This window comes from Petaurus breviceps, unplaced genomic scaffold (genome assembly GCF_028583685.1).
Source record: "Petaurus breviceps papuanus isolate PSGF00001 unplaced genomic scaffold, PetGlider_PUasm1.0 90823, whole genome shotgun sequence".
In the NCBI taxonomy this organism is placed as follows: domain Eukaryota; kingdom Metazoa; phylum Chordata; class Mammalia; order Diprotodontia; family Petauridae; genus Petaurus; species Petaurus breviceps.
Genome location: NW_027187352.1, coordinates 8,196,837 through 8,209,443, shown reverse-complemented (window position 1 = coordinate 8,209,443; position 12,607 = coordinate 8,196,837). Strand labels below are relative to the sequence as shown.

The window sequence follows — 12,607 nt, the reverse complement described above, 5'->3', positions numbered from 1 at the left end:
GTCGTCCATCCAGGTCTACACACGGTCTGTGATCGACCCCATTCCCGTCACTCCGACTCGCGATGTGGCCACATCTCCGATCTCCCCCACCGAGAATAACAACACTACCCCTCCAGACACTCTGACCCGCAATGCCGAGAAGCAGAAGAAGAAGCCCAAAATGTCAGATGAAGAGATCTTGGAGAAATTAAGTAAGTGCTGATTGTGGAAATGGGAAAATGCAAGCTAACGTCTGGCCTCAGCCCCTTGCTACCTTCCTGACCTGAGTGAGTCTCTTAATTGCTCTCAGCCTTGGCACCCACATCTGTAAAATGGGAATAATAATGCCACCTACCCCACAAGGTTGTTGTGAGCATCAGATGAGGTAACATGTGTGGATGGTAGCTATTACTGTGACACACATGCCCACATATAAAACACATCCACATATGTTTCCCTCCTTCAAATGAACCTGGTTAATGAACAAGCATTTATTAAGCACCTACTGTATGTCAGATAATCCCTGGGGATACAAGAAAAACTAAAAACAGTCACTGCTTTTAGCACATTTCCAGCATTCACCATTCCTGCTGAGTTAAATTTTGGGCCCCAGGTGAACTTGTACCCTTTGGCTCTTTATTCTGTGCCCTGTGTGGTTCCCCCAAACCAACACATATATTCCTAGGCCCTAGGAGGGAGAACTGAAGTGATGATCTAATAACTTGTATTTCTGTTGCACGTTAAGCTTTACAAACAACAGCCTTGTGAGACTGGTAGTACAAGTCTTTCCCCCCATTTTACAGATGAAGAAACTGAGCCTCATAAGGCAAAGTGACTTGACCACAGCCACACAGCTAGTAGTTGTACCTTTTTGCCAACATACAGTTAATAAACTGGGACCTTGGGGTGTCTAGGGGCGCAGTGAGTAGAGCACTGGCCCTGGAGTCAGGAGGACCTGAGTTCAAATCTGGCCTCAGACACTTAACACTTACTAGCTGTGTGTGACCTTGGGCAAGTCACTTAACCCCAATTGCCCTGCCCTCCCTCCTCCAAAAAAAAAATAATAAACTGGGACCGTGGTTCCTAGTACAAGATTCTTAATTTAACCATGTCACCACAACATTGAAAGAAATGATTGTCATATCAGTGGTTTGAATGTATATTTGGGGAACAAGTTGTGTTTTTCCTGGCTATTAATTTGGAAATAACCTGCTCCTCTTCAGTTAACTATCTTTCAGGGCCTCCCATGAACAAGGTACTGTTGTTGGGTGCTGGGGATTCAAAAGTTTTTTTTAGATAAATGATACCTACCTTCTAGGAGATTACATTCTATTGGAGGAAGTAATATTGAAGAGAACATAAGCCAATCAGTGCCTGTCAATTCTTGGGAAGAATAAGGTGGGGAGATAGGGTCTGACTTTAGGCCAAACCCTTTTCACCCCTCTCTTAGTGTCATCTGGGAAAATGTAGAAAGAATCTAACTCAGTTTGGATTAAAAAATAATAAAAATAACATCAGACTCCCTTACGTTCAACCATGGGGGATTTAAACTTTTATATGATGGAGTCCCTACCCTCAGGGAACTTTCAGTCTAGGTTGGGAAGAACACATACATAGGAGTAAACAGAGATGTGTACAGGAGACCTCCAAGGCAGGTGCTGGGAGAAGTCTTTCCCAAGGGTGATGGGGTGAACGCTTCAGGAAGGAGGCAGTGTGGAAGCTGGGTCCCATAGGAAAGGGGAAGGGGGTCTTTAAAGAAGAGTGGGGGTTGGGGAGAAACTGGACAGAGATGTGTGAGGGCAGGATGAGAGAGGTGGACTGCAATTGCAGTTTGATTGTTTTCTAGAGTGATAGAGTTTGGTGGGGACATAAAAGACCGAGGGAGAATCAAGTGAGAAACCAGACAAATGTCACTCCTGTGGGCCACATTCTGCTTTCTTTATTTGGAGGCAGCAGGGCTGTGAATTTCCTCCTCTTTCCTCCTAGACATTCTCTAAATATAACAATCTGTTCCTACATTAATGGGAACAGTCAGCTTAGACCTGAGACTGGGAGTCCCTAGCCAGGGTAGTGCCTGGGGGCTTTTTCCTCCATGAAGGGTCTTGCATATTAAAGGGGTTAGCTGCAGGTGGGTCCTAAAGGGGTCGATACATACATAAAACTGAGATGAGATAGATTCCTGATGGCTTTTAAGGTACTTTACAGTATATCGTGGGGTAGGGGATGGGAAGAGAGATAAGGTGGTGGTGTGGATCTCCTTAAAGTTTGGAGCCCTTGATGCTGTTTATGGGACCTAATCAGGGTAGAGATGTCAGCCAGTCAACAAGCTTTCAGTGACTGTGTACTAGGCACTGGGGATACAAGGAAATAAAATGAAAATCAAAACCAAATAGACTTTTCTTTTAAGGGGCATACATTTTTAATGGGGGAGACAACATGTCAATAACTAGATTTATACAAGATACACAATAGATTAAACAATCTGCAAGGGGAAAGCATTAGCAGCTGGGGGGAGGGGGACAATGGGGAAAAGCCTCCTATAGGAAGACGGATTTGAGCTGAAGCTAGAAGGGAGCCAGGGAAACTTTCAGAAGCAGTGGTCAGGGGAGAGTGTGTTCCAGGTATGGGGGGCAGCCCATACAAAGGCAAGGAAATGGGAGACAAAATACACGTAGCCATCACCTTGTTCTCTCTGGATATCCAGAAAGGGGAGCAGATGAGTGGTGGTGATCAGTGAGGACAGGCTTCACGGAAGGGGTGGGGATGTCAGCCAGGACTTGAAGATTGGGGATTCCCTAGACGAGTGATGCCAAACTCTGGTAGGAATGTGGGCCACCAAACCATAGGTGCTGACTTAGAAAACCACATGTTAACATTGTCTATGTCCTACTGTACTTTTATTTATTTTGTTAAATATTACCCAGTTACATTGTAATCTGGTTTGGTCTTCACTTGGGAGTCTCTGCTATTCCCTACTACTGTGGTCCCCGATGACTTCTGAGTGGGAAGTAGCTGGATCTTTATTCCACCCCTGGGTGTGGTGGAGAAACATCAAATGCTTTGTATTTGGTTGGGTAGGAGGGAACAATGTCTCATCATTTCTGTCTCTGTCACAGGGAGCATTGTGAGCGTGGGTGACCCGAAGAAAAAGTACACACGGTTTGAGAAGATTGGACAAGGGTTAGTAAGAGCCTTTTCTTCTTTGTCTCCCTCTTCCCCACTGCCAGAGGATTGGTTTAAAGGATGGTTTGCTTATTTCTAAATCCCTAACCAGATTTCTGAAAGTCTATCTCTTTGGAAAAGCTGTGTCTGGTCTGAATGCTGACATCGCCCGGTGGTGCCTACCCTGTGTGAATGGGAGGCCCAGAACCAGACCCCTTCCAAGAAGAGGGCAACCAAAGCATAGCAGCCCAGAGCTGGAGGGGGTTTTAGGCATCAGAAGAGCCAATTCTACCTAATATTTGGATCCCTTGCCCAGGAGGAATGGCTTGCAGTGTAGCTTGTTTGGATGCATGTGTCGTCTCTCTAGTCGAACAAATTTACTTCCCTCTGCTCTGACCTTCTCCCCATCCTCTTCTTCCACCCCTGGAAGTAATTATGCTTAATATGAGGGGTGGCCATTAGATGACCATACTTGCTAAATATACTCCCACAGGAAGCAAGAATCATTTAGTCTGTGAGTGCCAAACCAGCCACCCAAATTGTAGCTCTTTCTCCCATCGTCAGCTGTCCCATATGAATGCAGACACTGCGTGGGGGTGGGAGGCCTCCAGCTGGAGCCCATCGAAGAGGAGAGCCATAGAATCCTAGAATATCAGAGCTGTTTAGATCTTAAGTCATCATGCATGGAAGGCAGAGAAGGAAACGGTCCTACTGCTGGCATTAGGCTGGGAGCTGGGCTAGCCAAAAGGAGGCCGGGCTTGATTCAGAGCACCTGGGACAGAGCCCCGGTCCTGAAATGTATATTATTAGCTGTCCTTGGGCCAGGTCATCTACTCACTGAGCCTTGGTTTCCTCATCTGTAAAAATGAAGGTTGAGGAAGAGCCGCCATCTTTGGGGGTGGAGGTGAGGATGTGATGACACTTTTTTCATCTGTTTGATGGGCTATCAGGAAGAAGACAGATCAGACTGCCCCCAGTGGGAAGAACTTGAGGCTACTAGTCAGAAACACACTTCTCAATACTTAGATCCTGAAGTAGAATTGGGCTGTCTACCGGGTAGTGGATCCTGCCATGTTGTAGGTCTTCCATGTATCCTGAATGTTACAGATGAGGTTCTTTTTGGGGTATTATGACCCCTTCCAACCTCGAAATTCTGTGAAAACATGGGTGCTACTACCCACATTATAGCCAGTTCCCATTTGGTGCTTGTGAAGAATCCCCTGAAATAGTCACATGATTTGAATTTGCTTGGCATATTTCCACTGGGTTGGAACCATATTTTATATAATTATCACTTTGAATAGGACAAATTAGCGTACATGCAACCATTTTAGGGGATTCATTTATTCACACTGATCTGGACCTAGCTATACCTAGTACATAGGGTTATTGGAAGGAAAGGGCTTCTAGAAATGAAAGCTGTGGCAGCAATGTGAGCTGCGATTATTAGAGTCATAAAAACCTTAAAGTGGGAAAGTAAGAGTCTAACCTCCCACTCCTTGTAGGACTCACTGCAGTAGCCTAGACCAGTGCTCAGAAGGCTTCTTCTCAGAGAGGGTGCTTTCTGTCCTCCCAGGCAACCTGTTCTATTGTGGGAAAGATCATTTTAAGAAGGTTTATTTTTTTAAACTAAAATCTGCCTCCTTGTAATTTGCACCCTATTTGGTCTTAGTTCTTCCTTCTGGGACTAAAAAGTGGTACAAAAGGAAAGGTACAGGCCTGGAGTCCACAGAGCACTAGGTTCAAATCCCACATCTGACATGTATGGCAGAGGGAGGTAGATGGTGGTGTGAATATAGCAGAGATCATGGAGCCAGATGCACCCAAGTTCAGATTCCTCCTCAGATACTTACTAATAGTGTGACCCTAGGCAAGTCAACCTCTCTTAGCCTCAGTTTCCTCAACTATAAAATGGAGATAATAGTAGCATCTATCTCCCAGGACTGTTGTGAGGATCAAATAAGATAATATACGTAAAAGTGTTTTCTAAACTTTGACGTACTATAGAAAAGTTAGTTCTTACTTTAAGTACTGCTGAGAGGAGGAGGAGGAGGAGTTGTAGTCATAATCATAGTTGTAATAGTAGTAGTACTAGCAGTCATCATCGTCGTCAAGTAGTAATTGTAGTGGTAGTAGTAGTCACAGCCATAATAGGATTAGCAGTGACTAGTAGTAGTAGTTACAGTTATAGTAGTTGTGGTTGTATTGGAAGTAGTTAGTACTAGTAGTAATTGTAGTTATAGTAGTAGTACTAGTCATAGTTATAGTGGTGGTGATAGTAGTAATACAATGTATAATAGCAATAATAATTATAATAGTTATAGCAGTAATAGTTGTAGTAGTAGCAGCATCAGTAGTCATAGTTGTAGCAGTAGTGCTGGTGGGGGTAGTAGTACTAGTAGTTGTAGTAATAGTCATAGTAATGGTATTAGTAGTACTAGTAGTAGTAATGGTTGGTGGTCTAGTAGTAGTAGTGGTGATGGTGGTTGGTGGCTGTACTAGTAGTAGTAGTAGTAGTAATCATAGCAATAGTAGCAGCAGTAATCATAATTGTAGTAAATAGTGGTAGTAATACTTTTAGTAGTAGTGGTTGTAGTACTATTAATTATAGTAGTAAGTAGTTGTTATAGTAGTAACAGTACTATTAGTAGTGGAACCAAATTGCTTCTGAAGAATATTGGTCTAGGCAGCTAGGTGGTGCAGTGAATAGAGCACCGACCCTGGAGTCAGGAGGACCTGAGTTCAAATTTGACCTCAGACACTTAACACTTACCAGCTATGTGACTTTGGGCAAGTCCCTTAACCCCAATTGCCCAACCTTCCCCCCTCCAAAACAAAAAGCAAAAAAAAAAAAAAAAAGAATATTGGTCCTAGCTGGCACTTCATTTCCTCAGGACTTAGACTATACAATTCTTTCCCTATCTTCTTTCTACAAATCATAATCTCTTGAATTTTTTAATAATTTTTTTATTATCTCCTTGAATTTATATCTTTATTATCTCCTTGAATCTCCACATTCTGGTGAGGTGCTTAAAGCAAGAATGATTACCCTCATTTTAGTGAAGATAGTGAAGGCCAAAAAAAGGGACGTGACCTGGCCGAAGTCACCCAGCAAGTCAGAACCTAGGTTAAAATGAAGGCTACTGCCCTCCCAGGGATGCTGTGCCTTGTGCCATAAGGCCTTAGGGAGCAGTTACAGTCCAATGGAAACTGCATAAATATAAATACTGTGTGTGTGTGTGTGTGTGTGTGTGTGTGTGTGTGTGTGTGTGTGTTTCATAGAATATCAGACCTGGAAGGGGTTCCATAATGATGAAAAGATGGCAGTGGGAAAGGATTCTAACCTATTGATTGTTAGGAGAAAACAACATAGGATGTTGGAACATAGAGCCATGAGGGAACTCACAGTGAGGCCTGTTGGAACACAAAAGGGAGTGTGTTCAAGCCAGTGGGGACCTTGGAAATTTGAAGAAGGCTTATATGGATGGCATGTGAATCATTTTCATTAGGGCTAGGAAGGACAGTTAACATATTTGACCCTAGACTCTGACAGAACTTGAAAGGTTCTAGTCCAACCTTTAGTTTAAACAGGAATCTCCTCTATGGTGTTTGTTAAGAAAGGGTCATCCATTCTGTGCTCAATTGAGGACCTCCACTGGAGTCAAGACTTCAAATCCGACCTCATACACTTAATAGCTGCATGACCCTGGTCAAGTCATTTAATCCTGTTTGCTTTGGTTTCCTCATCTGTAAAATGAGCTGGAGAAGGAAATGGCAAACCACTCCATTATCTTTGCCAAGAAAACCCCAAATGGGGTCATGAAGAGTCAGATGATTAATTGACTAAACAATGTTCTGTAGAAAGAACGATTGTATTGGGTGTTAGAATATTTGACTTTAAATCCTGCTTCTGCCACATACTAGTTCTGTGACCTCAGATAAGTTATTTCAGCTCTGTGGATCCCCTAGTTTCTTTATCTGCAATACAGGATGATGTATTTGTGCTACCTGCCTCACAGGGTTTTTGTGAGGAGAGCACATTTAAAGGGATTTAGAAGATAAGTATTGTCACTGTTGGGTTGTTATTGTGGTACGTACCCTGGTTTTCTAATCTGGAACAAGTGAGAGACAGGAAGGCCTGCTAGCATGGGTGGGCATTTCTTCCTCCCCCAGCCCCAGGCTTTCCAAGAACCCATCCAGGAAGGCCTGGGGGAAATCCCAGCCATCACTGTCGTCTCCTGCCTCCTTGCCCCTTGGCCTTCTGTTCACAGGGCTTAGGTGAAGTGGGAATCCCCAGTTCTATTCTCTGCAGTGACATAGAGGATCCCCAGGCCTCACCATCTGCCCTGCATCTGTTTCCTGGCACTGTCCTCTGACCTGCTGTAACCGGAGGACCCCTGGGCTTTGCCACCTGCCCCCTCCGCTGCATCCCTAGGGTTTCTAGGCCTTTCTCTGTACCCTGTAGGTGAATTTTCTTTTAGCTGTTGTTTCCATTTCAAATGAGAACAGGAGCTGTCTTGTTTTTCCAGTTATCATAATGCTTGGCCCACAGTGCTTAACAGAGATGCTTTTTCATGTTCGTTCGTTCACTCACCCACCGAGCGCCCTTTCCAGATCCCTGGTCGTAGTCTTTAGATCTTAGCTCTGCTGTTATCTGTGTGACTTTGAGCATGTACCTTACCCCATCTAGCCTTAGTTTCCTTACTTCTGAAAAGGAATAATAATGATGCACTCCCTACCACAGGGTTGTCATTAATTCCTTTGAAAACCTGAAATTGGTCTAGAAATAGGAGCTGTGATTATTTCCTCTACCAGACAGTACTTAACTCAAAGGAATAACTTAATTAAACCTATTTGCCTCAGTTTCCTCATCTATAAAATGAGGTAGAAAAGGAAATAGTAAACCCTTCTAGTGTCTTTGCCAAGAAAACCCCCAAAAGGGGTCGTGAAGAGTTGGATATGACTGAAAACAACAGAAAAACAACAGCCTACCTCATGGCTCTGAAGTGAACAAAGTGCCTTAAAATACTACAGAAATAAGACTTGTTGGTATTGTTCTCTCTTGCTGTCTACTGAGCCTTGCCCGTGCCAGGTAACAGGGAAAGTACAAATATAAATAATATAAATAAAATGTGGTTTTTATTCTTCATTCACTTAAATTCTATTTGCCTCAGTTTCTTCAATTGAAGAAAATATCAACTAGGGGCGGCCAGGTAGCACAGCGAGTAAGAGCACCGGCTCCAGTGTTGAGAACACCTGGAGATCGAATCCCGGGCTCAGACACTTAGCACCCACCCAGAAACACCTGGCCGTGTAACCTTGAGCAAGTTACTTAACCCCAATTGCTTAGGGGTGGCCAGGTGGCTCAGCGAGTAAGAGCACCGGCTCCAGTGTTGGGATGACCTGGGGATCGAATCCAGGCTCAGACACTCAGCACCACACCCAGAAATAACTGGCCGTGTAACCTTGAGCAAGTTACTTAACCCCAATTGCTTTAAAAAAAAAATATCAACTAGAGGGGTTTTCTGAGGCTTAAATGAGATGAGTATTATTTTAGTTGATTACATTAGTAACTTTTTTCATTTTAAAAATCCATTAGTAAAGTGCTTAGCCCGGTGCCTGACACAAAGTTGTTACTATGTAAATGCTAACTGTTATCATTACCATCAACAGCAACGTTATTAGGATTTCAGAATAAATGTAATTTATCTGAAGACCTCTGGGGAGAAGAGATGAAAATATCAGGTTTTAGGGAAAGTTCAGGAAAGTCAGGAATGGAGCCTGGAAGGAAATGGCTGGATATCTCCTTAAGATGAAGCTTCTGGGAGGAACCAGCCATTCAGAGGGAGGGGCCATGGGCGTGGTGGGTTCTGGTCCAAGAGTGGAGGGAGCTTTCTGAGTGAGAGGTTGATGGATCATTATAGAGAAAGTCTAGGAGGAGAGACTTTGTTTTATAGAATGCTTTTTTTTTTTTTGGAGGAGGGAAAGCAAGGCAATTGGGGTAAAATGACTTGCCCGAGGTCACACAGCTAGTAAGTGTGCCAAGTGTCTGAGGTAGCATTTGAACTCAGGTCCTCCTGACTCCAGGGCCGGTACTCCATTCACTACACCACCTAGCTACCCCTAGAGAATGCCTTTTCACTCTAATATGGATTTAAAAAAAATTTGGATATGTGTGTACAGAGAGGACCGAGTGCTGTGAAATCTCAGAGAAGGGAGAGGAGATGATGGAGCTGAGTAGGAGTGGAGCTGCTAGTTGATTTTTCCTTAAGAATTGTTTATTATTCCCATTTTACAGATGGGAAAACCTGTCTGTGGTGACCCAGCTAGTAATCATAGGCTCATGTATCATTAGATCATAGATTACGGGTTAGAAGAGTCCTCAGAGGACCTTAATTCTACCCACTCAAAGATATATTTTTTTATCTTTTGTTTTAATATTGCCTAAATTTCTGCCTCCCCTTCCTCCTCCCCCCACAGAGAGCAAGTCCATATAACAAAGAATATTTTTAAAAGAAAAAAATCAGCAAAAGCACTGAATATATTGAAAAAAATATGAAAATACATACAGTGTTCCACACCCATGGTTCTCCCACCTCTGCAAAGGAGTGGGAAGAGGTGTCTTCTCATAACTCTTCTTTGGTGCTGTGTTTGTTCTTTGTAATTTTATTAATTTCACTTTTGACTGCTTTTCACTTATTCTTCTCTTTATATTCCAATCTCATTTTTATCAATAAAGGAAACTGAGACTAAGAGGCATTAAGTGACCTGCCCATAGTCACACAGGTATTAAGAGGCAGAGCCAGAATTTGAATCTGGGTCCTCTGTTTCCAGCACCAGGGTGCTTTTGTACCATGCTCCCTCCCTCATCCCCTAGTCCATACCTTTTGCTTCACTGCAGCCATCTCCTTGCTCCTTTGCCTGCACAAAGCTCAGCCTCCCCCTGGCCTTCTACTCCATCTGTCTCCTCCACCTGTTCCAGACCTGCATCTCTCTCACAGTAATGCACAAAGGGAGACCATCAGAGGGGCTGAAGGGGCAAGGAGAGGCTTTTTGGAAGGAGAGTTATTTTAACCCCAGCCTTAGTTTCTAGATCTAGAGCACTGAACTCCCAGAGTTGTTGAAAGGATCAAGTATCTATGTAAAGTGCTTGGCACACCTTAAATGTCAATTGCTATTATTATTCTGATCCTTTGAAAAGAGTCAAAAATTGTAGGTCAACCCAAGAAATACAACTGAAACAACCAATATTTATTAGGGACTCGCTATGGGCTCCGTACTCAGGCCTTGTGCTCAGCTCTGGGGGAAGGTACAGAAGGTTGTTTGTCCTGGGGCATGTATATTCAAGTAGATTGGGTGTTCTTTTTGTAAATTGATGAATATAATGTATATTGAATACATAATAATGAATATATTATATATTAATAGATATGCAATAAGAAAAGAAAAACAAACATAAACTTAAATATTGAAATTTAAATACAAAATAAGAAAAGGAAAAGAAAACATGTCACATGCACAGCAGAACATGAGAGCATTCAAAATATATAGCAATAAATTTCCATTTCAAGAAAGCCTATGTAATAAACACTACCCATTGTGCTGAGAGCTGCACATCTTTTCTTTGCTTCCTTGTTTTCTTTTGTTCTCTGCTGTGTTTTTTACTTTGTTCTTTTTTTCCCCCTTCCTCTCCCCCTCTCCCCGGCCACAATTAAACATGGATGTATTTATATATAGATATGGACATATAGATACACATAGACACATATATACATATATAGACATATACTTTTCCTAACAATTTCTGCTTCTAATCTTTGTTTTTATGTTTGTGCATATCTCTTTTTTCCTATCCTACCACCCGCCACCTTGTCCTCCAATTACCCAACCTCTCTCCCTCCCCTCCAAGGATCCCTCCCTTATATTCCCATTCCCATAAATCTAAACACCCTTCTACACCCCCTTTAGATTGAGTGTTCTTAGCCCAGGGTCTTTAGCTTTCATGGGGTCTGAGGATAGGTGTCAAGGGGTCCATGAACTTGGATGGGAGAAAAATGACATTTTTATTTTCATTAACTTTTGGTTTCTTTTATCATCCTATGTATTTTATTTTATGCATTTAAAATATGATTCTGAGAAAGACTCCATTGACCGTCTGACTGTCAAAATTGAGGGGGAGGTCCGTGATGCAAAAAAGGGACCCCCTCCCCATTTAAACTACCTATACCTATCATTGTAATTCTTCATTCTGGATCTTTTTATTTCCCTCTCCTGTCTTATTTATTTTTTAAAGTGTGTCTTGGCTATTAACTAACTCTCTGTGTGACCTTGGTCAGCTTCCATTTCTTTTCTGCTTCTCAATTTTCTTTTTGTAACATTAAGACTTAAGACATTATTCCAAGATGGGGTCCGTAGACTTGCCCTGACTACAAGGGGTCCGTGACACAAAAAAGGTTAAGAATCCCTCAAGAAGATGGATAATATCCCATTGCAGATAGCTGTAATGCAGAATATTACAGGATAACTGCATTAAAGAAATACAAAGTGCTATGTAAGCATTCCTGCTCTTTACCAAGAGTTTGGGGACGGGGCTGGCATAACTTTGCAATATTGAAAGTTCCCTAGCCCTCAGATGCCCTGAATCTCTCCTAGAAGATAAGTAACAGAAGCAGTCTGAGGTAATGGATAGAACCATCTGACATGGATGTGCCGTTGTGACCCTGGACTCAACTCAGTCACTCAACACAGGGCACTCTTAGTGCCCCAGACAGATCTCTAGAGATTAAAGTTGCCCAATAGTTTCTGGTCGCATTGGCAGAGGGAGTTTTCTCCAACCATTAAATCAATGATCTGAACCCCTCCCCACCACAGACAGCTGAAAGGATACTGATGTGTGAGTGATTTCATGGTAGGTCGAGACTGGTCTTAGGGGTGTCAGAACACGTAATATGGAGATCAAGTTTGGGGAGGTACCTGGAGTAAGGTGGGAGAGACTGGCAGAGAGCATGCTGGCCCTGCTTCCAGTCAGTGAGCAAAGTGATTGATTCTAGGTCTTTTTCTTGTGTCGTCATTGTTATGGGGAGGGGTGTTCACCAGTATGTGTGCTAGTCCTGGGGTGTGCCTGATGGACCCACTCTGTGGACCTCTGTGATAAAATGATGCATTGTCTCAGGGGTGCTTGGCCCACTCAGATCTATTACGTATTAGAATTCTTTCACTGCTCAGGCTCTGATTTTTTTTTTTTTTTACACCTACAGCCTGGCTTTTTGTGTGTGGGTGGCTTTTTTTTTTTAAAGTCCTGTAGACTGAGGGCTAATTGCATGCTTCCCTTATGAGAGAGAGAGAGGGAGAGAGAGAGAAGGAGGGAGAGGGAGAGGGAAAGAGAGGGAGAGAGAGAGAGAAGGAGGGAGAGGGAGAGGGAGAGGGAGAGAGAGAGAGAGAGAGAGAGAGAGAGAGAGAGAGAGAG

The 12,607-nt window shown here is 43.0% G+C and overlaps 1 protein-coding gene across 9 annotated transcripts in view; it reads left to right on the top strand.

The window, feature by feature from the left end:
• The window catches only part of PAK1 (p21 (RAC1) activated kinase 1), a 205,465-nt gene that overhangs the window by 164,588 nt on the left and 28,270 nt on the right, over positions 1-12,607 (top strand). For all 9 annotated transcript variants that reach the window (XM_069070913.1, XM_069070915.1, XM_069070917.1 and 6 more), the window contains 2 exons: positions 14-191; positions 3,096-3,159. In XM_069070913.1, the coding sequence (XP_068927014.1) occupies positions 14-191; positions 3,096-3,159 (242 nt within the window). The remainder of the gene's footprint in view (positions 1-13; positions 192-3,095; positions 3,160-12,607) is intronic.